This window comes from Molothrus ater, unplaced genomic scaffold (genome assembly GCF_012460135.2).
Source record: "Molothrus ater isolate BHLD 08-10-18 breed brown headed cowbird unplaced genomic scaffold, BPBGC_Mater_1.1 matUn_MA117, whole genome shotgun sequence".
Lineage (NCBI taxonomy): Eukaryota > Metazoa > Chordata > Aves > Passeriformes > Icteridae > Molothrus > Molothrus ater.
In genome coordinates this window covers 62699-81421 of record NW_023416571.1, presented here as the reverse complement: position 1 = coordinate 81421, position 18723 = coordinate 62699, and the positions used below count along the sequence as shown (strand labels likewise).

Genomic DNA, 18723 nt, shown 5'->3' with positions numbered 1-18723 from the left:
TCCTTGGAGAAGGAGCTGCCTGAGACACAGAGGGATGTTCATTTCTTGTCAACAAAGCCAAGGGAAGGCACAGCTCCATCCAATGCAAAAGTCTTTTTTCTCCTTGGCCCTGGCCCTGATCCCCACAGCCTGTCCTGTTTCCTTCATCCCTGCATTGCCAGGGACTCTCTGGGTCAAGGGAGCTCTGCTCTGGCTACGGAGGGAGGTCCAAGTTCCACCACTGGAGTGGGAACCACAACTCATCGGGTTTGTGTCCTTTGGGGATCAGGAGCTGCTGAGACTCAGAGGCACAGAAAGTTTCTCTTCATGGTCAACAGACCACAGTTGAACAGGACACAATTTAATAACCTTCACACTCTTCCCTGAGCTAAGTGCAATGTCCCAGCAGTGTCTGATGAGTCCACCATCCACAAGTGATTTCCATCCTAAAAATAATTTTAGACAAGCAAGGTTCTGTGACAGATATAAACACAATTAAGTTCTTGTATCAGGATGCTCATCCTGGAGGGGGAGCAAAACAGCTCCAACAATTCCTGATTTGCAAAGCTGTCAGTGGTGGATGGAGAAGGGAGGTCAGGCTGCTCTTGGTGCTGAGGAAATGCTGAAACCAGCCTGACTCATTTCATCTCCTCCTGTCCTGGCTGATCTCCCCTCTTTCCCCTTCCACCCAGTGGCTTTTCTCTCCCACCAGGCCCCCGGTGAAGAGCCTGGCTCTGTGTTCTCCATCCCCTCCTCGCTGGCACTGCCAGGCTGGGATGAGGAGCCCCTCAGCCTTCCCTGCTCTGGGCTGGACAAGCCCAGCTCCCTCAGCCTCTGCTCACAGCCCAAGGGCTCCAGCCCCACCTTGGAGGCCCTTCCCAGGCCCTGCTCCAGCTGCCAGACATCTTTCCTGCCCTGGGCAACCCAACCCAGGCCACAGTGACCTGGATAATCCCCATCCTTGATGTCCTGGTCACACAGCCCTGGCCCCTTGTCCCCATGTCAGGCTCTGGGGTGGATCCTGTGGAACATCCTTTGGTGGAGGCTGTGGCTCCAGGTGGGCCGGGGGGATCCCGGGGGACAGGGACCCCGCTGGGCATGGACAGCATTGGACTTGTTGGGAGAAACTGTGAGGGGGAGCTGGGGCCGAGTGACCAACCCAGTGACCTGACACAGCCCTGCTGGGATGTCACACAGCCCCTCTGGGATGTCACAGCCTGCTCTGTGAGCTCACAGCCCCTTCTCTAATGTCACACAGCCGGTCTCTGATGTCACAGCCAACTCAGTGATGTCAGTCTGCTCTTTGATGTCATAGTCTGCTCTGGGATGTTAGACCTCTGCCTATTGATGTCACAGAGGCAGTCTATGATGTCATAGCTGATCAATGACCTCACATGACCCACTCTGTGATGTCATAGCCCACTCTGTGACCTCATGTTACCAGATGATCAATTGTCTCCACCAGCTGAGCTCACACCTGGAGCTTGTTCTCCACATCCCCAGGCCTATGGAAACCACACAAGGCCTATTGTGTGAGAAGGGGAACTGGAAGTTCAGCAGCCTCAGTGTCCTGCCAGCTCAGCCAGACCCACTCGAACATTGGGGTTTTCAAGTTTTCAATATTCTGGGTAAGAAAGAGAGGCAGTAACAAAACTTGTACACAGGAATTAGGAAGGGCAGACTTTGGCCTGTTCAGGATGCAGATTTGGGGAGTACCAAATCAGGTACAGATTCTTTTAAGGGAAACAGCCCTTAAAAACAAATGGGGTCCAGGAAGGATGAACACATTTCAAGAAAGTAATCTTAAGGGTGAAGGAGCAGCCTGTCCCAGTGCGGCAAAAGATGAGCTGGTGAGGAAAAGGACTGGCCTGGCTGCCAATGGAGCTTTTGAGGGAACTCAGGGAAAAAGGGCCAGCAACTCAGGAAGCATTTAAGGATGTTGTTAGGTTATGCAGAAAAAAAAGTTGAGAGGTGAAAGCTCAATTAGAACTTAACCTGGCGGTTTCTGTATAAAGAATAAAAAAAGTTTTTAAAAAAAATTTATAGCAAAAGGAGGGAGAAGGAGAACCTCTATTCTTTTTTATTGATTGCAGTTCAGAATAGGGAAACTGAAGATAAGTAAAAGACTAAGCTACTTAATATCTTGTCAATTTTCAATATTAGGACAGGCTGTCCTCAGGACAAATGTTCTCCTGAGCTGGTAGATGGGCACAGGGAGCAGAACAGCCCCCTGAAATCCAGGAGGAAGCAGCTGCTGACCTTCTGAGCCACTCAGATGCTCACAGGTGTCTCTGGGAGTAGATGGGATCCATCCCAGGAGGATGAGGGAGCTGTGGATGAGCTCCCCAAGCTGCTCTCCATCATTTACCATCAGTCTTGGCTCAGCAGGGAGGGCCCAGAGCACTGGAGGTGCCAGTGTGAGCCCATCCCCAGGAAGGGCTGGAAGGAGGAGCTGGGGAGCTCCAGGCCTGTCAGCCTGACCTGGGTGCCCAGCAAGGTTATGGAACAGATCACCTTGAGTGCCATCACAGGGCACCCACAGGATGGCCCAGGGATCAGAGCCAGCCTGTGTGGATTTAGGGGTGGCAGGTCCTGCCTGACCAACCTGGTCTCCTTTTATGCCCAGGTGACCCAGCTGTGGATGCGGGAAAGGCTGTGGATGTTGTGTGCCTGGACTCCAGCAAGGCCTTTGACTCTGTCTCTGACAGCATTCCCTGGAAAAGCTGCAGCCCACGGCTTGGGCAGGTTCCCTCCTGCCTGGGAGATTTAAGAGCTGGCTGGAGGCTGGGCCCAGAGAGTGGTGGGGATGGTGCTGCACCCAGCTGGTGTCCAGGCACTGGTGCTGTCCCCAGGGATCTGTGCTGGGCCCAGTCCTGTTTAATATCCTCACTGATGATCTGGGTGAGGGGATCGAGTCCAGCATTCACAAATTGCAGATGGCACCAAGCTGGGTGTGAGTGTGGATCTGCTGGAGGGCAGGACAAGAAGACACAGCCTTAAGCTGCACCAGGGGAGGCTCAGGCTGGACAATAGGAAGGAGTTCTTCACAGAAAGGGTGAGTGGGAACTGGAATGGGCTGGCCAGGGGGGAGGTGGCAGAGTCACTGTCCCTCTCCACTGGCACTTAGTGGCATGGTCTGGGTGACAAGGCAGTATCAGGGCATGGGTTGGACTTGATGATCCCAAAGGTCTTTTCCAGCCTATTTGATTCTGTCATTCTCTGATGATTGGGACACTCTGGGGCCATTGTGACACTGCAGGGCCTCGTGGAACTAAGAGGACCATGGTGACACCGTGCAGCCCCACAGAACCAGGGGTCCATGGTGGTGCTCTGGGGCCAAATGGATCCAGGGAGTGCCCCGTGACACTCTGGGCCCTCGTGGAACCACAGAGGCCATTGTGACACTGCAGGGCCTTGTGTAACCAAGGGGTTTCACCATTTTGACACTGCAAAACCAAGGAGACCATTGGGAGACTGCAGGGCCCAGTGGAACCAAGGGGCCGTTCTGACACTGCAGGGCCTCATGGCACCAAGGGGACATTGTGACACTGCAGGATCCTGTGTAACCAAGGGGCCACTGTGACACAATGGGGCCTCAAGGAATCTGGAAGAACGTTGTGACACTGTGTGGCCTCGTGGAAACAAGGAGTCCATTGTGACACTGAGGGGACTTGTGGAACCCCAGAGACCATGGTGACAGTGTGGGACCTCATGTGGCCATGGGGCCATTGTGACACCTTGGGGCCCCATCGAACCAAGGGGACCATTGTCACATTTTGGGGCCCCATGGAAGCAAGGAGACCAGTGTGACAGTGCAGGGCCTGGTGTAACCAAGAGGCCATTGTGACACTGAGGGGCCCCATAGAACCAAGGACATCTTCGCAAATGTCACCAAGCTGGGTGTGAGTGTTGATCTGCTGGAGGGTCGTAGGGCTCTGCACAGTGACTTGGACAGGCTGGATCCAGGGGATGAATCCAACAAGGTGAGGCTGAATAAATCCAAGTGCCAGGCCCTGCTATTTGGCCCCAGTGCTACAGGCTGGGGACAGAGTTCCAGGACAGCAGCCAGGCAGAAAGGGACCTGCAGGGACTGATGGACAGCAGGCTGGACATGAGGCAGCAGTGTGCCCAGGTGGCCAAGAAGGCCAATGGCTCCTGGCCTGGATCAGGAATGGTGTGGCCAGCAGGAGCACAGCTGCTGTGCCAGCACTGATCTGCCCCCAGCTCTGCACACAGACATTGCTGCTGCAGCTCCAGAGAAGGGAACACAAGGGGATCTCTGGAAAATCTTTGCTGGGAGATCCTTTAGTTCATTTAAAGCCACACGGAGTGCAGCCCCTCACCGACACAGTCTGTGGCCACAGGGAAGGTGGAGAGAAACAAAATGAGAAATGGCAAAAGCAATGGCTTTTCTTTGTGGACAATATTAAAAAACTGAAACATGGGGAAAAAAAGAACAAACCCACAACCAAACCCAAAAGAATTATCAAAGGTGATTTATATTACATGGCCTGTCCCTGCTGCAGCCCCGGCACTGCCACTCCCAGGGCTGTGCCTGGCCCCGAGAGCACTCAGGCCCTGCAGCAACACCAGGGCCACCAGGGCAGCGGGGCAAGGCCACGGCAGGAGCACTGGCAACACCAAGTGCTGCTGCTGCTGCTGGGCACAGCTGCTGGGCCAGCACTGATCTGCCCCAGCTCTGCACACAGACATTGCTGCTGCAGCTCCAGAGAAGGCAACAAAAGGGCATCTCTGCAGAAAAATCTGCTGGGACATCCTTTAGTTCCTTTAAAGCCACCAAGAGTGCAGCCCCTCACTGACACAGTCTGTGGCCACAGGGAAGGTGGAGAGAAAAAAAAAATAATGACACAAGCAATGATATTTATTTGTGGACAATACGGAAAAAGTAAAACTAAGAAAAAGAACCTCCAACGTGAAACCAGCAAAAAGTATCAAAGATGACTTTTATTACAAGTGATTTGCAGAAATTGGCCAGCACTTTAATGTTCCTGAAAGCATCCACTCATCACCCTCCACACTGCAGCCTTGAGCTCCTGGTTCCTCAGGCTGTAGATGAGGGGGTTCAGGGCTGGAGGTACCACCGAGTACAGAACTGACAGGGACAGATCCAGGGATGGGGAGGACATGGAGGGGGGCTTCAGGTCCGAAAATATGCCAGTGCTGAGGAACAGGGAGACCACAGCCAGGTGAGGGAGGCAGGTGGAAAAGGCTTTGTGCCGTCCCTGCTCAGAGGGGATCCTCAGCACAGCCCTGAAGATCTGCACATAGGAGAAAACAATGAACAGAAAACAAAACAATGCTAAACAGGCACTAACTGCAATGAGGCCAAATTTCCTGAGATAATGTGTCGAGCAGGAGAGCTTGAGGATCTGTGGGATTTCACAGAAGAACTGTCCCAGGGCATTGCCATGGCACAGGGGCAGGGAAAATGTATTGGCCGTGTGCATGAGAGCATTGAGAAAGGCACTGGCCCAGGCAGCTGCTGCCATGTGGGCACAAGCTCTGCTGCCCAGGAGGGTCCCGTAGTGCAGGGGTTTGCAGATGGACACGTAGCGGTCGTAGCACATCACGGTCAGGAGGCAAAACTCTGCTACAATAAAGAAGAGAAAGAAAAAGAGCTGAGCAGCACATCCAGTGTAGGAGATGTTGCTGGTGTCCCAGAGGGAATTGTGCATGGCTTTGGGGACAGTGGTGCAGATGGAGCCCAGGTCAGCGAGGGCCAGGTTGAGCAGGAAGAAGAACATGGGCGTGTGCAGGTGGTGGCCGCAGGCTACGGCACTGATGATGAGGCCGTTGCCCAGGAGGGCAGCCAGGGAGATGCCCAGCAAGAGGCAGAAGTGCAGGAGCTGCAGCTGCCGTGTGTCTGCCAATGCCAGCAGGAGGAAGTGCCTGATGGAGCTGCTGTTCGACATTTGCTGTGGTGCTTTGGCATGGGGATCTGTAAGAAAAGTAATCATGGAACAGTTGGGTTTGGAGAGGACTTGAAATATCCCAGCACAGGCTGGGGGCACTTTCCCCCCACTGCCTGCCCAGGGCTCTGCTGCCTGGAGCTGTCCCTGCCAGCAGCTGCTTCCCTGTGCCCAGGGCTGGGCCCTGCCAGTGCTGCCAGAGCCCAGCCCAGCCCTGGGGCCTCAGCTCTGCCCTGCAGAGCCCTCCCAGCTCAGGCACTGCCCAGGGGCAGCTCTGGCTCTGCAGGCTCTGATAGAAACATGATAAAAACCTTGAGGTATTGGAAAAGCGACACTGATGCTGCCCCTAAGGGCTGATTTCTTTCACTGCCTGGTTTTGTAAGATCTGAGAAAAAAATTTTCTCTACCTGAACTGAGGGATGAATATCTGTTTGCAATTTCCCATCCATGCAACCTAGAGCAGTAGATTCATAAAGCAGGATTTTCCCTTTTATTCAGGTCGTCCCTTGCTGTGCTCCCTGTATAATCTACTTGGAAATGTTCTGCAGTTCAATGCCATGCTGCGAGCAGTCCTGAACAATGCTGTATCCTCCCCACACAAGGAGAACACTCCCAAGCCTCACCAGCTGTCTCCTGCCACCCAGATCTTGTCCCCCAGTGCTGGCAGCAGCTGCCAGGGCTGGCTGAGAGCTGTCCCTGGCAGGCAGCAGAGTCCCTGCCCCAGCACAGCGCCCTGGGCTGCAGGACCCTGCTCTGCAGGACAGCCCTGGGCACCCCTGGCTGCTCTGCACAAGAGACAAGCAGAGAATGTACTCACAGGCTCTGCAGGCATTGGCATGTTCCAGCTTGAGGAGATGGCTCCAGGAGCTGCAGCTGCATTGTCCTGCAGCCAGAGGTTCCTGTGCCAAGGGCTGGCAGTGACTGTGCCCCAGGCACTTCTCAGCCCCTTCCCTGCCCTGACTGATTGAAGCTCTCTGTGCCTCTGTGCTGTGCCCGGGCTGGCTGCAGGCAGTGCCCCAGCCCTGCTGGGCTGGCAGAAGAGCTGCTCATCAAGAGAAATGTGCTTTTGAAGCTCTTCTTGGTGAGCAGGAGCTGCCTCTGGGCCAGGAGCCCAGCCCAGCTCAGCAGCACAGACACAGCACAAGGACTTTAATCAGCCTCTGGGGCTTTGTGCTCAGGCCCTGAACATCAGTCCCTGAGAGGGAGCTGAAGAAACCTCTCCAGAACTCCAAGGCAGAATCCAAGGCCAAACTTTCTTGGACTTTTAATGGGTCCCAGAGAGGGACACGACTGAGCAAGTGTCCCCAGGCCCCAGGCAGAGCAGAGAACTGCAGGCAGTGATGACAGGTGGGGACAAAGAGAAGCCAAGTCTTGGTGCCCTGGGGCACAGCAGGGTCTGTGCCACCAAGGGCTGGGAGGACACACCTTGTCCTGAGGCCCTGGGGCCTCCTGGCACAGCCCCAGCTAGGCTGGGCACTGTCAGCCCCTTGTGCTGCCCTCAGCATCCCCCCCTAGCCCACATCCCAGTGGCCTCAAGGATCTGCTGCAAGGAGTCCCTGGGGAGCCTTGCTCAGCAATGGCCCTGGGGTCTCCTTCATGCTCCCTGCAGGGACTGCAGGTTTTTCAAAGGACTTTGGGTTTGCCTTTTGCCTTGGAGTCTCTGAGAGGTTTGTGCAATCATGGCCTCCAATTATCTGCTGTAATTAGTCCCTGGAGAGGCTTTGTTAGTAACAACACTCAGTGGGGCTCATTAATACTTCAAGGTACTTCAGTTATTTTAAGGTACTTGGTGTTTCCCTTTTGATACAGACTCTGTGAGAGGTTTGTGCAATCATGGCCCCAATTATCTGCTTTAACGAGTCCCTGGAGAGCTTTGTACTGACACTCAGTGGGGCTCATTAATGCCTTGAGATACTCAAGGTTTTTAAGGTACTTTATGGATTTAAGAATACTTTTAGGTACTTTTAAGGATTTTCCTTCCCACACTGAGTCTCTGAGAGGTTTTCGTGCCATCCTGGCCTCCAATTCTCTCCTCCATGGAGTCCATGAGGAGCCTGTGTTGGGTATCTTCCCCCTTTCTGTTTTACAACAAAGATGGAACTGAAAGAGTTTTCTAAGACTTTCTAAAAGCATTCAAACAAATAAGAGACAATTAGCAATGCAACGACAACCACTAAGACAATTAATAGTCTCGTTTTAGCTAGACATCATCCAAACCTTTAGTTCCTTGGATTGGAAGAGTTTATTGAACCAGTCTTTGTTTTCCACTTGAAGCTTCTTGAACCCTTCCTTCAGTGCCTGAATGCTCTTGTGGATTGACTCGCTGTGGCTGGAGAGGTTCATGCAGCACATGCCCTCAGAGTCTACACAGCCATGCCCATGTGCCCAGAGTAAAAACTCTATCGCTGTTCTGCAAGGTGGCGTGTCTGATGGTCTCTGTGTCTGAGAGCAGCCCACTCAATGTGAGGGAGGCAGCATTGGTTTGCTTACTTAACAGGCACCCAGGATGGTCTGAGTGCCCTAAAGCTTTAGCTGCAGCCACCCAAGGTAGTCCAAACTGGGGGTGCTACCATCTCATACCTGGATTAAAGCTTTCAAAGCCATCTCTTTGATATCATCCAATACTTCTCTGGGGATACCTGCTGCTTGATCATCTGGTAGGCTGTGTTGTCCTTCTCCAGCTAGATGGTTGATTGTCAATTCCGCACTTGCCTCATTATTAGCATAGTTTGCTATTAATTGATTTAGTGAACACTTCCATCCCCCTTCCCACAGGGTGTATTCTGTAGGTGACAACAACATGGTCATAATGTATTTTAAATCATAGGGAGTTAAGACATGTGCTGTAAACATGGCCCTCATTAGGCCATTAAAACAAGGTAAGTCCTTCCTATGGTCTCTAGCTGCCCTACACAGATCCTTGATTTCCCCGTAAACCAATGGCTGATACCTGGGATTCTGCCCCCTTCTTTCATAACATACAGGGGCAACGAGGATTTTCGAGGTTATTTGCCAGTCTCCTTCCTTAAGTGCTTCTTTCCGAATCCTTTCCTAGGGATCTTCTGGTGTTGAGGGGTGAGGTGGCTCTGGGGAATCCAAACTGTCTTCTGGGGAGGAAGAATCACTTGGGGGAGAAATATTTGGATTAGAAATAGTGTGACAGCTGGGCTTAGTATCTTTGACCATGGGGGTTATATTGTTGCTGGAGGGTCAGGCAAAGGGCACTGCCATTTTGTCAGGTTTTGGGGAGGAAGGGCCTTGATTTACGATGGTGGAGTTCTGGAGGCATGGCCCAGCGTGAAGGTCGAAATATTGAAAATGGGGGCATGACAGTTGTGGGGGTGGAGTCTGGAGGTTCACTCAGGGCAGAAGAGAAGGTTTTGGTAGCAGGAAGTGGAGGAGCCAAGATGGAGGGAGAACGGTCAGGCTCAGGGGTACCTGGAAAATTTTTAATGATCCACTTCACGATTGATTTTAATTTGTTCTTTGAAGGTACTTGGTCATGATCAGTGAGAATTAACTTGAAGCATCCATATACATGCCTTTCTACTTTGGACATCTGGCTGCCCATTTTTCTCTTTCTCCGCCTTAGGTGGAACAGCCACTGGAACACCAAAAATCAGTTATGGGATGTGGGTGCATATTGTAAAAACACAGCAGCAAAATGGGCAATAATTGTCCTGCGTTTCTCCAAACCCAACTGCAATCCTACGCAGGTGAAACCGTCGTTGTCCCTGTGGATCCTGGCCGAGGTCCCTCGAAGCAATGATGAATCTGCCAGCCTGGCACAATCCACAATCCCGGGGAGCGCTGGCCTATCCATCAGCTAACCCCAGCTGACATGACTGAATGTCAGGGTCCCTGTTTGGGCACCAAAGGTCACAATGAGGGTGGCTGTGACAAACCTTTCTGGTTCCCCAACTTCAGGGAAGGGTGGGGAAAATGAAAAGGAGCAGATGCTGGGGAAGATGAAACAGGAAAGCCTTATAAATATGATTGCCTGGCAAAAGATTTTGAGAATATGGAAACTATAAGCGAGATTGAAATGAAAGCAAGCTTTGAGATACCAAGCCTTAGTTACCGAACAACTGGAAAACAATGGTATGTCCGGCTGAAGGTAATCCCCTTTTGATGAAACAAGACCCTCTGCTTGCAGACAGGTCCAAGGGTCAGAGCAGACCCTACTAGCTTGGCAGAAGGGGTGCAAAGAGGAGTTTTTAGGGTTTAAAATGTAACACAGTATGGTAATGTAATGATTCTTATAGGCTGTATGTAAATGCTATAAGATTTGTATCTTGTACTAGATTGGTTAGTGAAAATTAGAATATGCAGCACAGAAGAACATTTATTGTATTGTAACGGGAACTCCCCTCCTCTTTCCGGGCATCCATTTTGGGCACCTCTTTTGAGCTCCTCTCTCAAGCCTGCTCCGAGCTGTGGCTGGCAGCTCCAAACAAGGCCCCTGCACCCACACCCTTTGCAATAAACCACAAGTTCCAAGACCTGGCTTCAGAGATCTCTCGTCTCCGTCCATCCCAACTGTCCTACCCCCTGACGCTCCTACAAGCAGGATCAATGGAGTTGCCCAAAAAGAACTTTAGTAACAGGGTGAAAAACAATAAACATGGAGAAGTTGAGCACAGTATGAGGGGTGGGATTCAAAGACCTGAGATAAAGGCGAAGCAACAATATATACACTTGAGGGTAGAAGACTCTGGAACAACAACCCTATAGGGGAAAGAAGTAACCAATAGGGGAGGAGAACTTGGACAATTTAGCATAACAACATTAAAGGCTTATGGGAGAACTCTCAAACTCACCCTAAGTTAAACAAATGATTCCCAGGGCTTGAAACTCACACCCAGTTCTTCCAGGGTAAAATCTGGCTGACTCTGAGTCACAGCTGGGCTAACTCCCACACCGCTGCTTTGCTCTGGCCCCTTGGGACCATGCGGCCCAACAGAGCCACAATGATGTCCTGGGTTCCACGAGGCTCCACAGTGTCACAATGGTCCCTTGGATCCATGGTGCTCTGCAGTGTTACAATGGCCCCTTCATTTCACAAGGCTGCCAAAGGTCACATTGGTCTCCATAGGAAGGAAACCACGGAGCCCCCATGTTTCAGGAGCTGATGAACAGCAACCACCAGAGGCCAAGGCAAGCCTGACCTGTCTGTCCTGGCAGGTTTGCTTGGAGCAACCCTTGGATATTTGAAATTATGAACGCGGAGTCCTAATGTAAAGCATTTGTGCCTAGAGAAGAGTGATGGGGTTTCTTTTCATAAAAAGAAAAGCACAAGAGCCCTTTCCAGTGTTTGGAAAACAGGTGAGTGCAGCCCCTCAGGAGTCAAAGACCAGCCAGACTTGTCTGTCCTGGCAACTTTTGTCTGGCAGCAATCCTTGGATACACAAATATTTGGAAGTGGAATCCTAATTTTGGCCATGGATACCTGGAAAAGGTGGACAGTTCTTTTCCATAGAAAGAAGAGCCCAGAGCCCCAGTGTTTCAGGAGCAGATGGGAGTGGCCCTCCACATTCCAAGGTCAGCCAGACCTGTCAGGTGACCCCTGAGAGATCAAGGCAGCCACACCTGTTTCATGTTCCCTTGGTTCCACAGGGCCCTGCAGTGCCACAATAGTTCTCTGGCTTCCATGATGCCCTCTGGTGTCATAATGGCCCCTTGATTACGCAAGTCCTTAAAGAACCTAATGGTCTCCATGTTTTCACAAGGCCCCACAGTGTAATAATGACCTTTGGGTTCCATGAAGCCTGGCTGTGTCCAATGGCCTCTTGGTTCCATTGGGTCCCAGTAGTGCAACGATGATTCCCTTGGTTCCAGAAGTTCCCATGGTGTCACAATGGCCCCTTCCTTCCATGAGGCCCCACAGTGTCACAATGGTCTCCATGATTCCATGGGGCCTTGCAATGCCACAATGCTCTCCATGGATCCACAGTGCCCTGCAGGATCACAGCGGCTCTTTGGCTCCACGAGGCCCTGAAATGCAGCAATGGCCTCTTGGTTCCACAAAGCCCTGCTGCTTCACACTGGCCCCTTGGGACCATGCGGCCCAACAGAGCCACGTTCTTGGTTCCACGAGAACAGAAATATGTTCTTGGTTTCTGGCTCCATGAGGCCCCACAGTGTCACAGTGGCTCCTTGAATCCATGGTACCCTGCAACGTCACAATGCTGCCCTTGGTTCCACAAGGGCCTTCAGGGTCACCATGGCCCATTGGTTCCACAATGCTCCACAGTATCACAATGGCCTCTATAGGAAGGAAACAAGTGAGCCCTAGTGGTGCAGGGGCAGATGAGAGGCAGTCACCAGAGGCCAAGTCTGGCCAGACTTGACTGTACAGGCAGATTTTGTCCAGGAGTAACCCTTGGATATAGGGAATTTTAGATGCAGAATCCCAATTTATACCATGGGCACCTAGACAAGAAAGACAGTTCTTTCCCATAGGAATGAAAGCACAGAGCCCCAGTGCTTCACGGTCAGATGGGAAGTGGCCCTTGGCATGCCAAATTCAGTGGGACCTGTCATACAGACCCCAGGAGGCCAAACCAGGCAGACCTGTTCCATGTTCCATTGACTTCATGGGCCCTAACACTGTCACAATGGTCTCCTTGATTCCATGAGGTCTGGCAATGTCACAATGGCTTCTTGGTCATGAGCCCCAACAGAGTCACAAGGGTCCATTGGCCCCACGCAGCCCCGCTGTGAAACAATGGCTCCTTGTTTCTATTTTAAATCAATCACAATCAAAGCACAGTTTGATCATTGACCCTTGCTTCCATAGGGCCCATGATTTGCACAATGGTCTCCTCGATTCCATGATTCATGGGTTCCACAGTCTCACCATCGTTTCCTTGGATCTCCATTGTCACAACTGACCCATGGCTCCATGAGGTTCCGCAGTGTCACCGTGGTGGCTGTCAGAGGCTGGATGAGATCCATGTCCCGAGACACCTTGGGATGCTTGGAATGCCCGTGTGGGGCCAGGGCCGGGTCAGGCCTTGGTTTGTGGTGGGACAGAGCCCCGCCCCCAGCCCTGGCCTGGCAGAGCTGCCAATCACACAGCAGGGGCGGTGCTAACCCAGCTCTGATTGGCCCAGCTGTCAATCAATCACACACCAGCAGCAGGTGCTACCCTGTCTCTGATTGGACAAGCAACTGGCAGTCCCACCCCAGGGGTGGGGCCATGAAGGCCCAGGGCGTTAAAAGCTGGAGCACGAGGCCAGCCCAGTGTGTGGAGCCTGCCTTCTGCTTGGGTTTCTCTGTTGGCAATGCTGGAACCTGAGCAGTTGGTACCTATGTGTGTGTCTTTCTATGGATCTTCTGTCTTTCTGTTGTTCTCTGTTTCTTCTCCTTCTAATCCTACTTACCTGGAAGATTTTTGGGTAACTTAACATGTCAAGGGTTAAATATTTTTACGTTAAATGTGTGGGAATCCAGGGCACAGGGGATATTTCTCTGTCTGTTCTGAGGGGTCCTGACCCCCAGAGAAACACTGCCTTTAACCTTCGCCCATAGAGAGGACTTCCAGGACTTTGAGACCAATTAGAATTTACCAAACTGAGAAATAGTTAATAGACAGTAGTATAGTATGTCACTTGGGTGAGAAATTTAGGTTTTCGGATTTTTAGTATGGTGTAGATAGGAAGCAAGATGCAGGAATTGGGGTGTAGTCCCTGTCTTCTTCCTCTTCATCTACTCCATTTTCTGCAGTGTTGGTGTCACAGGAAAGCACAGTGCAGAGGTCATGTGGACAGTCAAGGGGAGAGGTATTGGTTGATAAATAGAAATAATGTACGTTTTAAGAGTTAATTGGATGAGACAACTTTAAAACTGTACATTTTGGGGCCAATTTGCGGTGCTTTTCAAGCGTGCTGAGCCTGGCGTAGACAGCATGCAAAACTTTAGATAAGAAAAAACAAGAAGCTGAAAACTGAAAAAGTCCCATGCATCTCCTTTTACCTGGCATAGAACTACAACAGGAGGGTTTCCCCCATCCAGGGAGCCCCCAGAAAGGCCCAACATAAAACAAACATCAATAACTGGTGCCCCAAAAATGTTTGTAATAAGTTGGCATTTTTTCATAAAGTTGTTTACTGAAGGGTGTTGGCTTAATTGGCCAATCATGGGAAATGTGTTGATTAAATGACTAGTGAGGTCCATCTGTAGCAAACCACAATATAAAAGAAGAGGATTGAAAAAATGAGTGGCTTTTAGCCCTTAGCCTTCTGATCTGAGTCTGTGTCATCTCTGATTCAGTGGTGACATTTGGGGGTCTATGGGGGCTATTGGGGATCCTTTCTGCACCTCGTGACCCAACAGGAGCTGCTAAAAGAAACTTTGCCTGAAGCTCCCACTGTGCCCATGACAGGAACCCCTGTGACTGTCTGGGGCATCCTGGCTCTCTGGCAGCCTGGGGACTCCTGGGATGTCACTGTGGAGCCCCCGTGAGTGCCTGTGACAGATCGGTGCCTTTGCAGCCCAAGGTGCCCTGGGGTGTCACCATGGAATGGCTGTGACTGCCTCTGCCCACAGGGCTCTTTACCATCCCCAGAAAGCCCTGGGAGGTCTCCATGGAGCCCCTGTCTCTGCCTGTGACAGTCCAGCTCTGGAACAGCCTGGAGAGTCTTGGAAAGTCCCCATGGAACCCCTGTGAGGGCCTGTGACAAATCTGCTCCTTAGCAGGCAACCATCACCAGCCCCCTGTTGCTATGGTCAGTTTCCACAGCAACCATCACCAGCCCCCTGTTGCTATGCTCAGTCCCTTGGCAGCTCCATGGAGACCCCATGCCAGGGGTGGTTGCCATGGACACCAGCTCAGGCCTGCAGCCAGAGCCCGTTGCCATGGCAACCATTGGCAGCCCCATCCCCAGGCTGATGGGATCCCAGAAGCACAGAATTGGCTGAGCTGGGAGGGACCCATCAGGATCCTCCAGTCCAACTGCTGGCCCTGCACAGGACACCCCAACAATGCCAGCCTGGGCCTGGCAGTGCTGGCCAAACGCTGCTGCCGCTCAGAGAGCCCTGGAGCTGGGACCCTGCCCTGGGGAGCCTGGCCAGGGCCCCAGCAGCCTCTGGGCAAAAACCTTTTCCTGACATCCAACCTGAGCCTGCCCCGACTCAGCTGCAGCCGCTCCCTCCACTCCTGTCCCTGGGCACCAGAGGGAAGAGGTTCCCACAGCCCCAGCCAGGGACCCGCTCCCAAGGCTGCTGCCATGGCCACCAGGGCTGCCACCAGCTGGGATGCTTGGTTTCCACGGGCCGGGCTTCAGGAATGGGATTCCCCAATTTCCTGCTCCCACTAAAACCGCTCTGCCCTCGCTGCCCTCCCGCCTTCCATGGAAAGCACAAAAGGCAAAGATCCCGGGCTGGGATAAGAACAATTTATTGGGAACAGCAACGAGATAAGGAACAAATGGAACAGAAACAATATTGATAACAGAAGGGATAAGTAAAACTTTTTACAGAGAAAACTACAACATCAATAACTAGTTGTTCCTGGCAATGTATTTCCTCCTCTCTGGAAAGGACACCCTTCGCCCTGTGGAGACAAAGATTCCCTTTCCTGCCCCTGGCAATGTTCTGAGGTGAGAATGAATGTAATGACAGGGCCATGGCCAGACCCTCATGTTCTGCAATCCCATATCAGGTCATTGGCAGGGGCAACAAAAGGTACAGGTTTCTTCCCAGGATGGATCACAGGGAACATGGATCACCAGGGCTCTGACCAATGTGGGGTCTCCAATGGGGGATAAAGCTGGAGTAGTGCATGAAGCTCTTCCTGCAGTTGGGGCATTAGCAGGGCTTCTCTTACCGGTGCCTCCGTTGGTGTCTGGTGAAGTGAGAGCTGCTAGTGAAGCTCTTCCCACACTGGGGACACTCGTAGGGCCTCTCCCCAGTGTGGATGCGCTGGTGCCTGATGAGGTGGGATTTCTGCTTGAAGCCGTTCCCACAGTCAGGGCAGCAGAAGGGCCTCTCCTCTGAGTGAATTCGCTCATGCAGGTGGAGACTGGAGCTGGTGTGAAACCTCTTCTGACACTGGGGACACTCGTAGGGCCTCTCCCCAGTGTGGATGCGTTGGTGGATGATGAGGGCGGAGCTGCAGCTGAAGCCCTTCCCACACTCCCCACACTCATAGGCCCATTCCCCAGTGTGGATCATCTGGTGGCTGATCAGGGTGCTGCTCTGCCTGAAGCTCTTCCCACACTCCAAGCACTTGTGGGGCTTCTCCCCATTGTGAAGCTGCTCATGGGCCACCAGCTCTGAGCTCTGGCTGAAGCTCTGTCCACCTTCCTGGCTCAGGGTGGGTCTTTCCTTCTCAGATCACACTGGGCTGGGTTTTGACCCCCTCCTCCTGTGGGATCTCTGGGGCTTTTCCTCCACGTTGGAATTCTGCACCGTGGAGCCATTTAAAATGGCCTCTTCCATGTGGTTCTGCTGTGGGGATTTGTCCTCCCTGGTCTCCATCCTCATCTTCTTCCCTGGGGGAGAAAGGACAAAGAGAGGATGGGATTTGCCTCCGTGCCAGAGGGAAGGGGAAGGAGATCCCCCCAGTGCATCCCCAGCAGGACGGGGTTGGCAGCAGGGTTGTCCTGCAGCCGGGGGCTGTGCTGGGCTGGGAGATGGAGCAGGAGAGAGGGGGAAAGGGGCGCTGACTTCCTCCTAACCTGCCTGGGTATCCCAGGGCTCCTTCCTCTTCCTCACAGCCTCCTCCTCCATTGGGTCAAGGTTTGGGAATGGGAAATCCTGTTCTGAGAACCAAACAAGGGGTGAGCACATTGTCTATTATACAGGATTGAAGGCAAACAAGGGGGAGAGTCTAAGTCAGAATTTGAATTTACTGAGAAAATTTAGATCAAAGCAATGATTCAGAAACACTGCCTTAAACTGACAGAGTCAGGATATAACCTGACACCCTGTTGCTCAGGGTGTTGGCTGCAGTCCCCTTAAATGGTGGCTGCAGTCCTGTTGGAGTGATGAGCGTGATTCTGTCCAAGCAGTGATCCTGTAGAAGGGTCTGGTCTTCCTCTGAAGGTCCAGGGGTGGTTCTGGAGCTCTTGTCCTCTGGGAATCCAGTAGGCAAGCTGCTCCTGGTGTTGCAAGGCTCAGCTTATATCCAGGTAGGAATGCTTGGATCCTCCCCCTGGGTGGAGGATCCCACAATGGGATGATGGAATTTGATCTGTCCTGCAGTGACACTCAATGGCCCATTCACAGCAGATATCTCCCCTGGAGGGCGTTATCAGGGCTGAGTCATGGAAGAGATCAAGAACACTGCCCCACCTGTTTATAGCAGTTGATGAAGATGGGCATTGAAAACATGCATTGGGTTCCATCTTACACTGCAGCCTGAAACAGTGGGGTAATCCCTGCTCTGGGGGTGAACACCACCCCCCTTACCCAAACTGGCTCAGGTGTAAAACCCCCACCCCGGGAAGGCCACACACACAGGGGACAATGTCACACTTGCCCTGCCCCAGGGGAGGTCTCTGTCCCTGTCACTCCCTTGCTGTCCCCCCTTTTCTCTTTCTTTCCATCTCTCTCTCTACCTCACATTTACTTTTCAATAAAGCCGACTTTGGATTTGGTCTCATTAGCACCTTAATTGGGGGAAAGGCATGTCTCTTATGATTTTCTTAACCAGATTGCCACATTATTTTGGCACAGTGAGTTTAGGCACTGTTCTCTGACCCCAAGTGCCTTTGACAGCAGCATGGTCCTGAGTGTCAGAAGAGGTTTCACACCAGCTCCAGTCTCCACCTGCATGAGCGAATTCACTCAGAGGAGAGGCCCTTCTGCTGCCCTGACTGTGGGAACGGCTTCAAGCAGAAATCCCACCTCATCAGGCACCAGTGCATCCACACTGGGGAGAGGCCCTATGAGTGTCCCCAGTGTGGGAAGAGCTTCACTAGAAGCTCTCACTTCACCAGACACCAACGGAGGCACCGGTAAGAGAAGCCCTGCAAATGCCCCAACTGCAGGAAGAGCTTCATGCACTACTCCAGATTTATCCCCCATTGGAGACCCCACGTTGGTCAGAGCCCTGGTGATCCATGTTCCCTGTGATCCATCCTGGGAAGAAACCTGTACCTTTTGTTGCCCCTGCCAATGACCTGATATGGGATTGCAGAACATGAGGGTCTGGCCATGGCCCTGTCATTACATTCATTCTCACCTCAGAACATTGCCAGGGGCAGGAAAGGGAATCTTTGTCTCCACAGGGCGAAGGGTGTCCTTTCCAGAGAGGAGGAAATACATTGCCAGGAAGAACTAGTTATTGATGTTGTAGTTTTCTCTGTAAATAGTTTTACTTATCCCTTCTGTTATCAATATTGTTTCTGTTCCATTTGTTCCTTATCTCGTTGCTGTTCCCAAAAAATTGTTCTTATCCCAGCCCGGGATCTTTGCCTTTTGTGCTTTCCATGGCAGGCGGGAGGGCAGCGAGGGCAGCGCGGTTTTAGCGGGAGCAGGAAATTGGGGAATCCCATTCCTGAAGCCCGGCCCGTGGAAACCGAGCATCCCAGCTGCTGCCAGGCCTGGTGGCCATGGCAGCAGCCTTGGGAGCGGGTCCCTGGCTGGGGCTGTGGGAACCTCTTCCCTCTGGTGCCCAGGGGCAGGAGTGGAGGGAGTGGCTGCAGCTGAGTCGGGGCAGGCTCAGCTTGGATGTCAGGAAAAGGTTTTTGCCCAGAGGCTGCTGGGGCCCTGGCCAGGCTCCCCAGGGAAGGGTCCCAGCTCCAGGGCTCTCTGAGCTGCAGCAGTGTTTGGCCAGCGCTGCCAGGCCCAGGCTGGCATTGTTGGG

The 18723-nt window shown here is 52.4% G+C and overlaps 1 protein-coding gene across 1 annotated transcript; it reads right to left on the bottom strand.

The window, feature by feature from the left end:
• Positions 1-4979: 4979 nt before the first annotated feature.
• Positions 4980-5912, bottom strand: LOC118701023 (olfactory receptor 14J1-like). The gene has a single exon (XM_036405596.2). The coding sequence runs from the start codon at positions 5910-5912 to the stop codon at positions 4980-4982; it is 933 nt and encodes a 310-aa protein (XP_036261489.1).
• Between the last annotated feature and the right edge of the window lie 12811 nt (positions 5913-18723).

What these genes read in the sequence shown, in the direction of transcription:
- LOC118701023 (XM_036405596.2), bottom strand. Translation starts at nt 5,912, where the DNA reads ATGTCGAACAGCAGCTCCATCAGGCACTTCCTCCTGCTGGCATTGGCA.